The 17,074-nt window shown below is 39.8% G+C and overlaps 1 protein-coding gene across 3 annotated transcripts; it reads left to right on the top strand.

Moving 5' to 3' along the window:
* Positions 1-1,210: 1,210 nt before the first annotated feature.
* On the top strand, positions 1,211-16,811 carry LOC134059878 (uncharacterized). 3 transcript variants are annotated; one of them, XM_062516416.1, is made up of 5 exons: positions 1,211-1,235; positions 5,819-5,995; positions 10,463-10,570; positions 12,487-12,642; positions 13,002-16,811. In XM_062516416.1, exons 2-5 carry the CDS (start codon positions 5,910-5,912, stop codon positions 14,554-14,556), a joined length of 1,905 nt encoding a protein of 634 aa, XP_062372400.1. In that variant the 5' UTR covers positions 1,211-1,235; positions 5,819-5,909; the 3' UTR covers positions 14,557-16,811. The 3 variants fall into 3 exon arrangements, with proteins under 3 accessions (XP_062372400.1, XP_062372399.1, XP_062372398.1); XM_062516415.1 differs by having other exon boundaries at positions 5,819-6,000; XM_062516414.1 differs by lacking the exon at positions 1,211-1,235 and having other exon boundaries at positions 5,747-6,000.
* The last annotated feature ends 263 nt before the right edge of the window (positions 16,812-17,074 follow it).

Genomic DNA, 17,074 nt, shown 5'->3' with positions numbered 1-17,074 from the left:
TTGAATGCAACAGTGTGTACCCATCTAGTGAGTGACATTTACCCTGATTCAGCCGTCATTTAAAGATATAAGCCTAAACGTATGCACAGTTATTGTAGGATACAACAGTCCCATCTACTGAGGGAAATCTACCTTGTCTTGAATACTATCGAATACTTGAAGTCCTCATTGGAAACCTTAAAGGCCTATGTGTAGGATCTGTACTAAATATTCAGTCCACAGTGGTATTACAGGAGAGTATCCAAACCTAGCTGAATAGCATGCCTATACTAGTGGAGATCTTAAAAGCGTGTAAATCAATGTGTAAATCATTATTTCACATTCTGCTGCAATCTCTATCATACAGCACCTTTTAACCTGTTTAACACAAGGGCAGTTTGTTTGCAAAGATCTTTAACAGCTAACACACAAGGGCCATACAGTACATTTTACTCAACTATAGATGTATCGCATAGCAGTACACATGACTGCCGCTCGGTTCTGCATACATTCTCTCCACAAAAAAAATGAATGACACTTGTCTTTCCTGTTTCTCCTATTTGTGCAATGAAATTTGGTGCAGTTCATAACATTTCATCTAAAGATAGGGGCGATTAAAGCAATATAAAATTGCACGTTCACTTTTTACCATGAGGGTGCAAATCACAAATGACTTCTTATAAGTAGATAGTAGAATATGTTTATAATTATAATTGTCTAACATTATACCAGTGGTATTAAATGGTTCCTGCATTGAGTGCATATTGTTAATGTGGATAATACATTGTGATTCTTGAATGTTAAAAGGTGAAACTGGCAAACAAACTCTTTTTGAGAGGTGGATGAACTCTAATAAGAGGTGGATAAACTTTGACATTTCAGAGGTGGATAAACTGCATGTTTTGCCTCCCTGCCCATGTCTTCTGATATTAAAATAGGCTACCTAAACACAATTCCTGTCTGGGTTGAGTTCATATTAGCCTTGCTTGTCTTGTGACTGCTATTCAGTAATGTATTCATTATTGGAATATGTCCAAAGACAATAATAGAGCACGTTAGCCTACTCACCTGTTGATTTGTGATCTCGCTTGGTTTTTATTTCGTTAGGCTATTTGTTATTAAGCTGTTTGTCCGATGACATTTTGCACCAGCAGGGGGGAGATGGCACGTGTTGGCACATGTTATGCTAGTAACAGGTGGGGCACGGTGTAGTGAAAGTGAAAAATACAACGTCGTCAAAAGGAGGATAAAACGAGGTAAGAGTTGTTTTACTATATTCTTCGTGGTCGTTGGCGATATTTGCATTTTTGTTAGGTCTCACCGATTTCAAATTAATGTTCACTCGGTTAAAGAAAATGCGAGTTTTTGCAAGCAACGTTTTAGACTATGGTTTGGGCGCTTTCTTGTTTTATTGGCCAGGTCACAACAAAGGTTTCAATCACTGTCGTTGTCATTGAGGGATGCCATGTTTTCATTGAGGCGCATGAACAGAACATGGGTTCCAAATGTGCCAGTGGACTAAATGTCCATGTCTAATTAACTAGCCTATCACTGTATGTATGTAACAAGACATCAACTGAAAGCCTTTTCGTGACAGCGAATTGTATACACACATTTGTTTTAGGTTTGTCCTTCAAGGTTTGTGATGGGCCCCAAGTTACCCAACATGCTTAATTTGGAGCCTATAAGGAGGTTTCCGAGGCACTGGGAGGGAATTACAGTATGTGAGGTTGAACGAGTGAAATGTTACAGAACGCGGAGAAACAATCAATTCCCATCATTTGTAAGTCTATGGTAGGCTATAGCGCTTGAATTCCGCGCTTTGACCTACATTAATCACCACAACGAAATCTCGAAGGTTCAGTCGTCAAACAGCGAAAATATTTAATAAACAGCAATTTTGTATCCAAAACTTTTGGGCTGCTGAGCCTATACTGCGTGAGAAGCTGCTGCTACGTCAGCACAACCGATGCGCCTTCTCTCTCTTCTCTCTCTCTTTTCTCTCTCCTCTCGTGATTTACGAGAGAATCAGATCTTACAGTTTCCCCAATTGCTTACACGCCAGAGCTGAATGCTACAGGGGGCGGTATTTAATTTAAGAGATAAATATATAATTTTCTACATTAATTATTATAGGCTATATATGGCCGGATGAAAGTGGACAGCTAAGAGACATACTGACTGTGTGGTCACATGGTCACTGTGTGGAAGATCTTCTCCAAGAAAATCCTTGTTAAAGACCGATAGACAGCCAATCTGAACACCTGCTCACCAACCAGCGGTAGGCTATATTACGCATTGCCAGCCTTCGCTGGGCCTAGCAAAAAAAGCTACTTAAGATTATATCGCGGTCACTAATCTAAAATCTTAACTAGCCCAGTCTGTGCCAAACGTATGTGCTACACAACCCACCTTATTATGCTACCTGCTTGCCGACTAGGGCAGCGGAAAGTGAAAGTAACTAGATGTACAGCAAAGCGATACACAATATGACCGCCGCTCATGCACATTCTCTCCGAAAATATCAATCACGCTTTTGTTTCCATCGCCTACTCCATCCCCTACTGCAACTTTTATGTATGTAAATGAGTGTGTGCATGAGTGTGCTTGCTTTTGTGTATGAGTGCTTGCTTCTCTGTCTATGAGTGTGTGTCTGCTTGTGTGTGTTTTGTGTCTCTGTGTTCACTGTGTTCTCTGACGTCACTGTCACTCCAGTATCAGATAACACACACACACACACACACACACACACACACACACACACACACTCACACTCACACACATACACACATGCACGCGCATGCACACACACACACACACACACACACACACGCGCGCGCGCGCGCGTGCACACACACTCGTGTGTGTGTGTGTGTGTGTGTGTGTGTTTGTGAGGTGTGTGTGTGTGTGTGTGTGTGTGTGTAAGGGTGTACAGTATGTGTGCATGCGTGTGGGCGTGTCTGTGCATGTGTTTGTGTAATGTTTTATGTACATGTGTGTATGTAGTGGTGCGTGTGTGTGTACTGTAGGTATGCGTCTGTGTGTGTTTGTTTATGTGTGTGTGTGTGTGTGTGTGTGTGTGTGTGTTCCCTTTTAAAACATACTGTATACATTTGGAAACTAGTTGATTAAAGGTTTCTAATGGTGTCACTTATATGTTTCTAGGACAAAATCTAGTAGAGATAGAGATGTTTGGAACCGTTTTTCAAATCCCCAGGGGGGGATTTAGACTCCAGAGGCTTAATACCACCATCTACAGGCCGATGGGTATACAGTCCTGAATGTACACATAAATCCATTTATTTTATAGCCCCCCATGGATGAAATTCCACAAAACTTGGCATACTCCCAGAGGGTGTCAGGTTAATCATACACATGAAATTTGGTGCAGTTCATAACATCTCATCTGAAGATAGGGGCAATTAAAGCAATATTACATTGCATTTTCATTTTTTACCATAGGGGTGCAAATCACAAATGACTGGTTATAAGCTAAGTTGATGCTAGGTCTTGAGACCAACATACGATAAACATTTTGTCATCCTCGGTGCCACGGTTCAGGTAGTTATGTAGGAAAAACTGCAATTTTTTGGCTTCGGGCGGGGGCAGCGCGGGGGTGAAGTGACCCCCAGGGACGAAACGAAATTTCCCCCCAGAAGTCTACTGGGGCTACATGCCCACGAAGTTTTATGTGCCCCGGTGTTACGGTGTCCCGGGAATCGTTGACGGAAAATTCAGAATCGATGACGGAATAAAAAAATAAAAAAAAACTTTGACAACAACTATATGACCGCTTCGCTAGCTACGCTAGCGGCGGTCATAATAAGGCTGCGACCGCACAGTCAGTCGAAGTAGGCTAAATAAGAGTTTGAAGCAAACAACTTCTCCAAATAACGAATCCCGCTGCTGCTGGGCCTTTGCTAAAGGCAAATGCATGAAAATCAAGCCTTGCAGTGAAAGACGTAGGCTATAGCTTCTGATTCTATACGATAACGAAATCAATGGTTTATTTTAACACGGTGGAGAATGATGCATTTGGTGCTTCAGTGCTGTAGCCTCGCAATAAATTAGAGCTAGAATGTCCTAGTCGTAACAATAATAATTCGTTTGTAGCCAACCATTTTCTTCTTAAACATTATTAGGGTACATGTTTTACGTTCAATGTAGGCTACAGTACACTGCGAGAAATGCCTATAAAAAAAACAATAACACATTCACGTTGCAAGGAGGACTTATTTGAACAAGATCTAATTACGTAGGCCTATTAGTCTCAGACTAATAGGCCTACGTCTTTTAATTTTGCACTGTTTGGCTGACAGCACCCTATATGAGTTACTTCTAGGCTCAATTTCATTTCCAGATAAAGGTTTTTAATTTAATATATTTTAGCTTAATCTACAGCAGAAATAAGTGCCTGCAGGTGGGGGCGTGGCATCACGATGGTTGCTTTCCATCGTGATGTCTGTCAACCATCACGATGGACATCGGCACAACCCTAAAGCCTACCTAATTGTCGTGAATCTATGTGTCAACCATAATAGACAACGTGCCTCAAACTCAAATGAGCTGGGGGCCACTGTTGCCAACGTCATCTGATTGGGGGGCCACATACTGTAGGCTAAGTGTTCAAGAATAATCCAAATACAATAGATGCATGTGTGTTTCACAGCAAATAAATATATTTTCCTCTCATAACTTATTTAAACCTGCCATACTTTAGGCGCCCGGGTTAATTGTATTATAGAAAATATTAAGTTATGGGAATATTCACACTTTTTACTTATTGATAACTTATAACAAACAAACAAAGAAAATTCATTGAACATTCAATAAATTCATTCATTTATTTTAATAAATATAGTTTTTAATATGAAGTCATATATGGACAATAGCACTTTACAACTTTTTACAGTGCTGGTGCGGGAGAGAGAGTTGATATGTGACTCATGATTTGTTTTTTAAAAAAGAAAGAGAGTGGAATGTGGTTGTGAAATTGTTCCTGCTCTACTGTGTAGGTGATTACATTTACTTATTTACTTATTTGTTTAAATTTGCATATGAATTAGTCATATAAGCAACACCTTTTTTGTCTTGTATCATCTGACGCAAACGGTTTCACAGTATTTTACCTTACACCTTGTCATTATGAATACTAGGCATATGCTCCCTCACACAGACATTCAAAATGAAGAATGTTTGTCTCTTGCAATGTTCCCAAAGAGGTGAAAAGCATTTTGCAAATACACTTAATTCAAGCCTCGAACTGTGTAAAGGTATATGATTTATTTTCCTGCCATTTTTGCCAACTTTGAAACACTTTCCGGCGCCTACGCAGTACGCACTGCACTGAAGGGGTGTACATATCTTTCAGCCATCTTGGTACTACTGTGTTGAGGAAATGAGTGAAAATGAAACATTGAAACGTTCAAGAGCTCATTATGTAAATCTTGAAGAGAAGTAATGTAGTGTGATGTAATTCTAGTGTAGTAAAGTTGGCAAGGTTAGGTTTTATGCCATGTTGTTCCTTTACTGTGTGATAATGATGCACATTGCAGATAAGAGAGAGTGAGAGAGAGAGATTTGCTGCAGCAACTCAAGTTAGTCAACAATTGTTTTCTTTTTTTGTTGTTGTCTGTCTTTTTTAGTGACAGTACGCAGTGACCTAAACAATCCATGTGAAAAAGATGCTGTATTTGCCTGTTTGAAATTAAGAAATATATAGAATGATAGACACATTTATGATATCAATTGTGTCAAGTAGAAAAAAAAAACGAAAATATCTCATGTTAACATTTCTTTCTTGGGGTGTGCATACCTGACTTGTACGATTCCATTGAAGGCATACTGTACTACATGGACATAAGAAATCTGGCAAAGTAAGGAAGGAGTGAAGGGGCACATCAAAATGAGCTACATTCAAGAACAGCAGGATGCACTGCTCACAAGCAAGGTTGAAAGTGGGGAAGTTCGCTCAGACCCTGACAGTGACGATAGCATGGGTCGAGACAACAACATTGTAAGGTAATGCATTGATCCACGTTACACTATTACAAGTGCTGTTAAAGTTCTTTACAATGTTACAAGTGTTTGAAATGCTAATTCACCCAAATTAACAACCAACGTTGAAGGTGTTGCATCGGAAAGTAGTGCCTAGGAATGACTTTACTTGACAATGATTTTTTGCAATGATAAATAGACTTGCTAAATAATATGAAATGTAACTTCAAAGAGTGCAGGATATGGCCACAGTGGTATCCAGTTCTACACACATTTTGGATACGGCTGTTACTCTGATTATACCCTGGTTACCATACATGTGGCAAGACTAGCATACAGTATATAGCCCAGAAAGAAAAGGTTAACATTGGATACAGTGATTAAATTGGGCCGGGGCTGAGCCTTTGGAAAGCTTAATGTTAAAGCTAGAGCCGTGGTATTGAATACAAACTTTCTGATGCTCTGAACTGTATATTGTCAAGTCAAGTCAAATCAAGTCATTTTATTTATATAGCACATTTAACGTGCACAGAGTACAACCCGAAGCGCTTCACAAAGACATAGACAGTGTCAAACGGAGTGGCGTAGTCGCCAGCAGACCCGTGGCAACAATGAACAAACAAATTTACAAAATAACAAGACACAAAACAAAAGATGCCGGACGGAGCGGCGTAATCGCCTGCGTACCCGTTACACCGAGACATAAGACAGACACCAAACAAAAATTAACAAATAATAAAATAACATTAACAATTGTCCCTATGTGTTGAACGGTATGGCAGATGCTAAAGCTTGAACATTGATGAAAACCTGTTTTGATGCTATAGCAAAAAAATGACAGGATCTACCAACATGATATATTTTTTTGTTTTTGGAAAGATTAGATATTTGTTATTAACATTGGATTGTGATGGTGTTCTGCCTCATTTTCTCAAAATGATTTTTTGAAAATGTGGTAATTGTGTAAACACCAGCATTCAATGGCCTATGGAAGCATATTCAAATGCAAAAAAAGTCTATGACACAGAGCTTAAACAAAATGACACAGAGCTTAAACAAAATACTTTATTTGAACTCCTTCATAAAAGATATAGCTGCTTTGACGTCACACTCCTGAAGTACATAACTACGTTCAGTTGTGGTATGAACATCAACCTTAGAAATTGTGTTGCAAAGGTACCCAGCACAAATCTTCTCTCTCGGGCCAGAAGATTGTGAGGATACTGTACATGAATTGAATCAGAGCATCTCACTGGCCTTCAGATGCCTCCCTGATGCTTCCAACCCACAAATGACCATCATAAACACAGGTTACAGTATGTATGCCAGGTGTCAGGTCACTGACCTGAAAGCCCTTTGAAGTCTCTTCTTCCACCTCCTAATTAACCAAAAATCCAGCCATTAGTGAGGAAAGTGTCAAGTCCATGGCTAACCAGCTGGAAAGCAGATTTGCTAAGGCAATCACAATGCCAGGTATTACAGATCGTCATTGTTTCAAGCCCGTCAGTGCAACCAAACTTGAGGTCAGCAAAGTATCTGGAATAGCCGGGATTTTGGTTAATTATGAAAATGAAAAAGCCTGAGAGGGGTTTTAACCTCTCTATTGCCAAGGTCAGTCTCACAGCCCTAGGAGTTGTTGGCTGCTCAGTAGACATTGATGGAGGGCTTATAGCTGGCTGGAGCACAGGCTGGGTCTCTCCAGTTGATCCAGGAACTCCTCTGTCATGCTGGTCTGTTGTCTCTGAGGAAGATGACTCGGGACAACCTGAAGATGTCTTCTATTCTGACGAGAGACCGTTCCATTGTCAGTTCTGATGACATAGGATCTTGGCTCGGGAGATTTACCCAGGACCCAAGTTTTCCAACTCTTTTCACCATCTAGTTTAACTCTCACACTCTGGCCGGGGTGTAGATCAGGCAGAGCGCGAGCTGAATATCAGTGGTTACAGAACAATCGATAGGCTTTGGCTTTGCCGTCCCGCTGAAGCACTTCATGACTGATGTGCTTAGGCTACAGTTTCTCGTCCAGCATAGGGAGTGTCATTCAGATCAGATGTCCAGTCATGAGCTGTGCTGGACTGTTTGTACAACTCTCTCAGCAGCCCCATTCACTTGAGGATAATGAGGACTTGAGGTGCTATGGGTAAAACCATACTCCTGTCAGAAATCCTGGAATTGAGACATCTGAGAGCATTGTCGTTTACCAGCTCCAGAGGAATGCTCCATCTCACAAACATAGATTTGAGTCATCTGATGACTTGTTGGCTTGTGGTAGTAGGTAGGTGGGCTATTTCAATATCTCTGGAATAGTAGTCCACTACAATGAAGTATTTCCTCCCTATTTTCTGTGTTGGTCTATGCTCCGCACAAAATGTTCATGCCTTTTCAATCTTGGCAATGTCCTTGCTTATAGCTGGCAACAATACCGACATCCTGGCGCTTTCCCTGCACTTTGTCAGCCCCTGGTAGGACATATGACCTGGATAGATGTGCTTTCGCCATGTAGAATCCCTGCAGTGATGTTAAGTATGCCAAGGCAAGGCCGTCCTGTCTGAAACACCATGCTGATGCTGCACATTAAAATAACTGGCCCTCATCACCTCACACATGAAGCATGAAAAGTTTAATGCAAAAAATTAACGGAATGTTAATGAGAAAAAATCTGATATTTGGGAATGGAAAAACAATCACTAATGGATAAATTGATCATTAGATTAATCAAAAAATGATTGTTAGATTAGTCGACTAATCGAAAAAGTAATCGTTAGATTAATCATTTGGGACAGCTCTAGTGTCATCACATGTAGCCTCTCTGATGTCATCCAGTCTGTGTGCTGACATGGTCTGCTTGTCACCACACTCTCCACAAATGTTTTAATGTCCTCCTCTGTGTCAGACATCGTCTCTTCCCTCAGTGGGTTTCTCCTGAGAGTCTCAGCCACTATTAGCTACTTACATCGAAGCGCATAAGGTGTATCAGCAAACACTGACAGCATGCGTTTTCTGTGGTTTTGCAGTTGCGCTATTTACACCGTCTTCGCAATTGTATGTATCAGGCTGTTACTGTAGCAGCCTCCAATGGACACTTTCCAATCAAATAATCACTGTGGTCGTTATAGTTACCATTCAAATTTGCTTAAGCTCTGATACACTATAACGGTGATTTAACTTGTTTACCTGATCAACCTGAATAGGCCTCTATGACAGGGCGCATAGCTACCGTCACCACAGCAATGTTGCTTATATGCTAAAGACGGAGCGCTAACGTCTTTATGTTTGTATGTTTGTCACACAGTTTACTACTATGTAATTACCATATCATTCATCACACAATTTCTGTAATTCCCGTTGCTGTTTTCTTGACTAGTCTAAAACATTCTACACAACGGTGAATTGGCCTGGCTTACTATTAATCATTACAACTCTTTACCGTTTAGAATCACCTCCACCATCATTACATTGTCATCACGTTATCATTCACTTACATTCATTGTCCTTTTCGTTAAAATAAGCACTCATCAAACATGTCTTGTCACATCAATGTTGTGTTTATTTAAGTTCAAAAACTTTATAGTTTAGCAAGTGAAAGTGGGTAACGTTCGTCTCACCAGTGTTCAGCGTCTCGTCTTCTGTTTGTTGTGAAAGGGATTTCCTGGCCCGAATACCGGCTTATCAGTGATGCGACTTCCGGGTTCACCGGAAATGAACCCGGGTTTTGTAAAATTAATATTTATAGGCTGAATGTGAATGTTGGCTATGCATTCTTATAGTACCAGTGTTTAAATATTGACTGTAATGTTTTTAGATATGTTGTAATGTCTTTATAGCTGTATTTAGCTGCTTTATTGTTATGTCACCTGAGCATCCCCTGTATTATTTTGTACAATGGTATGACCCAATTGTAGGGGCACACTTGGGCCTAACTTAAGCCAACCTGTTTAGAGGTTCAGGAGAGCAGTTCATGGAGAGACGTGTGTCTTGCAGCTCTCAGGTTGAAGGTATTGACTAGTGAGAAGTCATTGAATATTGTCTAGAAGAATGTATTACATTTTTGACTATTATGTCCATTTATTTTCTTTATTCAAACAGTTTTTCTTTTCTTTTTTTACCTTTGTCATCATTGATTTTGTTATATTATTATCTATTATTATTATCCTGAGTCCTCCTGAGAGTATTCCACCTAATGCTCAGCCCGCCTTGACACATCTACCCTTAACAGCCTCTCATTGTACAGAATTGTCAGGACAATGTGATTCAATGTATTGTTATTTGCAGTGCAGTTTCACCACTAAGTACAATCAGTGCACTAAGTTCAACGTTTAGTACAATAAAAAACAGCTAGCAGCCAGGCAGCAAGTACAATTTCATGGAAATATGTTTAATTGTGTGAAATATCACAAAATTGAACATAGTATAAGCCGTTTTGTTGAGCATTTTAATGCTAAATGACTAAATGTTATCAGTGAGTACTGTCTCATGTTTACAGCGGTCAAGCTGGAAGATCATCCCCAACATTCAGTTTGGTCTCAATGAAGAGTGATCAGTCAATGAATATGCCTCTTTCATTCACAACGGAATCCGATCCAAGTTCAAGGTATTTACATTTTTATGAAGTACAGTATATGTTTACTCATACTCAATTGGAGTCCAGCTCATGAGAAAATGATTTGGGTCATTCCATGCCACACATACAAGGTGAACAATGCTTTGTTCTCACCAAGAGTGAGTTGTTGTTTTCAACTTCAATAATAAATGCTTCTGAATACGGTAGCACAACATATTCAGCATGTCCCTATTCAAATACTGTTACACGAGTAGTTACGCGACCAATTACAGTATGGTGGGACAAAATAAAACGTGGCGCTTTTCTAACAAGTGGGTAAGAAGGATAACTTTTCTGTATGCCAGAATAGCACTTGGGAGCACTTTGACTCGGCGCAGTAATATCCTCACTCCAAAGTGAAACTGAAAATCCAAGTGGCCATACCATGCCATTACACTGCCAAGCAAAAGTCATAAACGCCTCCTGGATCCAGACGAATCACTCCCAAATCGTTTCTTCCTTGGGTAATTTCAGACCCTCCCTAGCCTGGGTGTTCCCATACTGCCTTGCGCGGTGATTTCTTTCACGCTGTTAAGGCAGTCTGGAAACTAACGCCCCCATTTTCGCCTGATGTTGGTGGCCAATCACAGAACAGGGGAGAAAGCAAGACCATGATGAGCTATGCAGAGACGCATTTGATAGACATCCGTGGCGCACAATGAACGGATCTGGGCATTTTTTTCAAATACGAGAAAATGAACGTCTGGTTGCCAGACCACGTCTCATTTGAGAAGTGGTAGGTGCTAGCCAGGCTAGACCTTCCCTGAAAATTTAATCGAAATCCATCCATAACTTTTTGAGTTATCTTGCAAACAGTCAAGCAGACAAATCGACAAACCCAGATGGTCCCACATTTGACTTATTTTTCAACCATTCAAGTTAGACCTTTGGGTTGCACAAAACACGTCCCTTAAAACGAGACACTACAGGTGAATAGGGTAAAATTTTGAAATAATAGATTCTGCCTGATGAAGGTCTAACGACCGAAAGCTAGCAAACTCAGTAAAGCTTTTTTTAAAAAAAAAAAAAAAACATTTTTGCACAAAGACTTGAAGTGTGCGGATTCTTCTTTAAAATAATAGATTTCACCATGAAACTTCCTCAGTTGATTAATTAATCGTATCATTTTATGCTTTAATAAATTATTTGATTTAACTGTCCAAACGGTGTGGTCTCCCTTCATGTCATGGCTACTCTGATAGTTGTGACATTTTCTAAAAGAACCTTTTTACGAGAATTACGGAGTCTCGCTTATACCTGGATGACCCAACTGACTGTCAATCTAACAGCTCAGCTGATTTCCAGCTGATTGGCCAGGCCCTGCTTTCATTGGCGGAGATCATTCAGAGCGCTTATTTCAACTACATTTACCAAATTGCTGCCAGTGGCTTTTTCTGCAATTATGCCACCCACCTCCTCCCCTTAACCCCCTGATACTTCTGACTTATCAATGTCTTGTCATTGATGTTTGTTCTGTTCTGTACCCCATGGGGGGTTTATTGCTGCTTTCCCTGCCTTGGGCTTTCCATTTTTGAACAGGGAAGGGCAGGGAGGGCAGGGGGCCCCCAGAACAGAGCAAACCGCCAAAAATGAGTATCATGCTATCTTGGAGACAAAGTGGTCCTGACTGAAATTATACCTTGTGTCAGCAGACATTTATGAAGCAGCTTCCGTAGCTGAGAAATTGTGAATCGTTGTAATATACCTTTTCTATAGATGGGAGCATTTCCCCCCAAAATTAACCAGTCCACAGTGTAGCTTTAAGATTTTGCACTGTGTATTTTACTTCCTTGTTGCAAGTGGACACAATAACAACTAATGAGGAGCCAAAATTATTTATACAGCTGAAATCAACAGTGCTGATTTTTTTTCACATTCAAACCTGCAATATAACCTTGTTTTCATAGTCAATATGGGACTGGACCTGGTGGTCTGCCATGTGCTGACTGTCAAAAAGAGGCTAAACCAACTTGTTTGACCTACTGTGGGATCCATGCCAAGAAGCATAAAACATGTTCAGAACTGCAGAGCTACAAAACCTCAACTAAGAAGAAACATCAACAGTGAGTATATTGTTGTAGCCTGGTCCTACCATGCAAACTATTGGATCTGCCCAGAGCCACTCAGAACTGCCATAACCAATCGCAAACGTTTGGTCGTGACGTGACATGCTCAAACTAGCACAAACCTCAACGTCATCATTCTCAGCTACTCCCTCTGTTCGCTGATTGGACCTGCACATTTTTTGTCTTCAGGGAAACCTGTGAATATACCGCAGATTCAGACTCTCTGTACATTATGAATGTGCGAGAGTATGGTAGGACCAGGCTATATATTTTTGCATCATTTATTAGGCATTATAATATAACAATATTACTTACAAATAAAACATTAACTTGCTTTGTAATCTTCCTTATGAAAGGACCCTCGTTGAAAGATTGACGAAGGAATGTTGTCAGATTAAATCAGGATCACCAGATCTATACCAACTTAAAACAAAGAAGGAATATGTGAGTGGGGATGAAACGGTCAGAAGATGGACCTTTGGACAGAGAGACGACAGTAAAAAGAACAGAACCATCATGCTAGTGGGGCAAACGGGAACAGGCAAAACCACCCTCATCAACAGCATGATTAATTACATTGTGGGGGTGAAGAAGGAAGACAATATCTGGTTTCAGATCTCAGAAGAGACAGAATATGACCAAACTAAGTCTAAAACAACATGTCTCACGGTTTATGAGGTCTTCATTAAGGAAAGGCCAATATCCTTCTCAATCTTAGACATGCCTGGATTTGGAGACACAGAAGAAGGGTTGGTGAGTGATGAGATGATTGCTAAGAGGCTGTACACTTTATTCTCATCTCATGAGGGAATTTACTCTATCGATGCAATTGGCATAGTAGTGAAAGATTCTCTGGCCTGCCTTGATGACAAACAACTGTATATGTTTGATGCAATTCAGTCCTTATTTGGAAAAAATGTTGGGGGAAATATGGTGGTGTTTATAACACATGCAGAAGAAATATTTCATTACAATGTTTTTGCAGCCATTGACAAATGCAACATTTCTGTGGCTAAAAATGACAGGAATCAGCCCATTCATTTTCTTTTTGACAACTTTCAGTCTGATAGAAGTCAGGTGAAGAATGACAGTGTATACGATGCAAAATGGGACCTGGGCCAGAGAAGCACCGACGAATTCATGAGCTGGTTGAATAGTACGACGACACAAAATTTGAGGATCACTGAAAAGGTTTTGAGAGATCGTCTGACCCTTGACAATTTAGTCAAGAGCATAAACAAAAGCAACGCTCAGATTGAATCCAAAAGGCAGGAGCTGAAGAAAATTGAAAATGTCATGAAAACAATGGAGGCCGAGAAAGACATTACAATAAAGGTTGAGAAGAAATTCAAACGAAAGATCGAAATCTTTCAAACTTCCATTTTTGGAAATGAGGCAATGTGTTGTCAGAAATGTGAAGAGAACTGCCACCTAGGATGCTGGTGGATTACTGATCTGAAGAGCTGTAAAGCCATGAGTGGTGGTAAATGCACCGTGTGCACAGGTAGATGTTCCTCTGACAAGCATGTCAAAAGCAAAGAAATGTATATATCAGAGACAAAAACAGTCACAGAAATCGAGGGTGGAAAGAAGGCGAGATACGAAATAGAATATAGCAAGGTTGAGAGTAAGAAAACAGAAGTGGAGGCTGAACTCCACAATGAAGAGAAAATGAAGTCAAAATTACTGGATGAAACTTATGATCATATCTCAAAGCTAGAGGACTTTGCATTGAAACAATTGTCTGTATTCACCCTGGTACATCTGGACTTCCTGATTGAGCAAATGAAGAAGATGGAAACAGACAATACCGAGAAGGTGAAGATATTGGAGGATAAGATGAAATCACAGGTGGATGTAAGTTCACGGAAAGCACTGAGATACTATAGATGTAACAAATCTCAATCATGAGTCACCAGACTATTCACTTCATGAACAAGTCTGGATTTTTCCGTGCATTCCCTCCATATTGTATCAGAGGTATGTTAGCAGGCACGTGCAGAGAAGGGGGGCTACTGTACAGGGGCTCTAGCACCTGCCCTTTTTCCCCTTTGATGTCCAAGTGCCCTTTTGACAGAACCTGTTTTTTACTTTTTAAAATGTGTACTTCCGCTAGTTCCAACGTGAATATTCACTAAAATGTCTCATTAATAGTTTCTGAAATGAGAAATATACAAAAATAAAAAAAATTCTGTGTTAACCCTATGAGCCCGACCGACACAAAGTGTGTCAAAAAACACACCCATTCTTCTCTGTTACATTGCTCTGCGATTATTAGTCACAGCAAGATTAAACCTATATTGCACGAAAGCGCAGGCTTTCCAATGAGCCTAGACACTAGTCTGTACGAAGTATGAAAATTAAAGAATTCATGAAGCTAAATCAAAGTATATCGTTTACAGTCTATATTGCGCTGCGTTCACCCGGGCATCCTATAGCCTACTCTCGCTTGAATTACTGGCGAACCTGGCATCGCACAGACATGACACGCACATCAAATGAGAGAGGAGGAACAGGGCTTTCCATTGATACCAAATGCATTGATCTTTCTGTGTTATAAAAGCAGACGAAGTGACAAACAAATAATAATGTCTTATAGCTTAGGCTACCATTACTCTCGTTTGATTTAGCCTACTCGTGAATCCGTGGTCAGAAAAATATGGCACGCATGTCAGATGAAAGAGGAGACACAGAGCTATCCACAGATACCACATACAACATTCTAGGTAATAAAACAGATGAAGTGACAGCAAAATAATACCTTAATTTAGCACCACCTACCCCGTGTTTTTGTGGGGGGGGGGGGTTATGCCATAGCCTATGGTCATAATCCAAGTTATCATGTGTTTCTCTATGGCAAGGCACATTCATAATTCGGTTTTGAGATCCTAGCAAACTCCTGTATGGTATCCAATTCAAGACTCATATTGCATCCAAATTTGTTTGACAAATAAACACTTTTTGCCTTTACTTTGTTCATTGCAATGTAGCAAAAAGTTATTATAGAGAATCATCATGTGTGCACGTCATGTGTGCTACAACGCAAACAAGTCAGGTCAGATCAGCTCGTGTCACAAATATGGAGCACAGAAAGTGTCAAAACACAATTTTTCATCACTAAATGAAAAATGCCATTTATTTCTGTAAGACACACACCACCTATTTCTGTAAATTGCTCAGCTCCAAAGTCCGACTACATGCATTCTTAAATTGCCATTTTCATGGCAGTCAGGCCTACACAAACATGAAAGTCACGTCCAGCTGTCAGCTTGCTGTGATGAGATAAAGTCAAAATGTAAGAAATTGTATAGTATGCTTTTTGAATTTTTATTATCTATAAATCAAATCAACGCAAGTATTAATAGGCCTACATGATCGTGGCAGCTGATTAAAGCTTTATAGGCTAGGGAATGTAAAACTTAACTTCCAGTTCTTGCACCATTCAAATTGTGTGTATCTTTTCTAGCTTTTGTATGCATTATGTTCTATAAAACATTATATTATATTCTGCAGTGCAAAGATGCCCACTAAAGACAGGAAAAGAACGCAGTTTTCTGAAAATTTTGTTCCATGTGCCCTTTTTAAAATTTGAGCCCCTGCCCCTTCAAAGGTCTCTGCACGCCCCTGATATTTAGATCAATTATTATAGCACTTCACAATTATAAGGGAACCCTGAGAGCAAATCTGAGCTGCTATTAATTTACTGTCACAAGTCTGGGCATGCATTTCATTACTCTTTAAAGGAACACTCCACTGTGTTTCAAAAAGTAGCGCCGAGCACCAGAGCCATTGAGTGCACTCTTTGAAACGTGAGAGGTATGCATCAACTCGTCTTAATAAAGGGAATAACGTAGTTTAATATGAAAAAAATAGTGGAGTGTTTCTTTAAGGTGCTACAGTATGTGTAGTTCTGTTGGATTTTAGTTGCCTGAACATGTTGGTTGGCTTGAAATGTGCACTTTTTGGTTGTTGCTGTTTTTTTCCTGAACTTTTGATTGTAAGTTTTCTGCACTGACATTGTACTATACATCCCCATCAATTATCTGTACTTTTACTTTTTTCTTGTTTGTGTTTCTTTTTTACATTTAGTGTTTTACCTTTAGTTGTTTTTACTCTTAAGATAAACCTTTTTGTGTGCTTTATCAATAAAACTGTCTTGAGAAGAATTCCCTGGTTCACATTAATTATTTCTATGTAATTGGCCACGTAGCTAACAATATACTGTAGCATAGAGCATAGACAGTGGTGAAAACAAGGAGTTCATTTTGACACAAATGTTTGCCTCTTATGATTACACTGTGGATTTGTTTTGTGATTGCGATTTGAAACAATTTTACTGGACAATGTGGTGTTAAAAATTAGGGACCAAGTTAAAACATAATCCAGAAATTGGTTGATCAGACTGTCTGTGGCCGTATAGTCTATCTAC

Source organism: Sardina pilchardus, chromosome 16, assembly GCF_963854185.1.
Source record: "Sardina pilchardus chromosome 16, fSarPil1.1, whole genome shotgun sequence".
In the NCBI taxonomy this organism is placed as follows: domain Eukaryota; kingdom Metazoa; phylum Chordata; class Actinopteri; order Clupeiformes; family Clupeidae; genus Sardina; species Sardina pilchardus.
The sequence above is the reverse complement of the archived record's forward strand: the minus strand, read 5'-3'. Positions and strand labels throughout refer to the sequence as shown.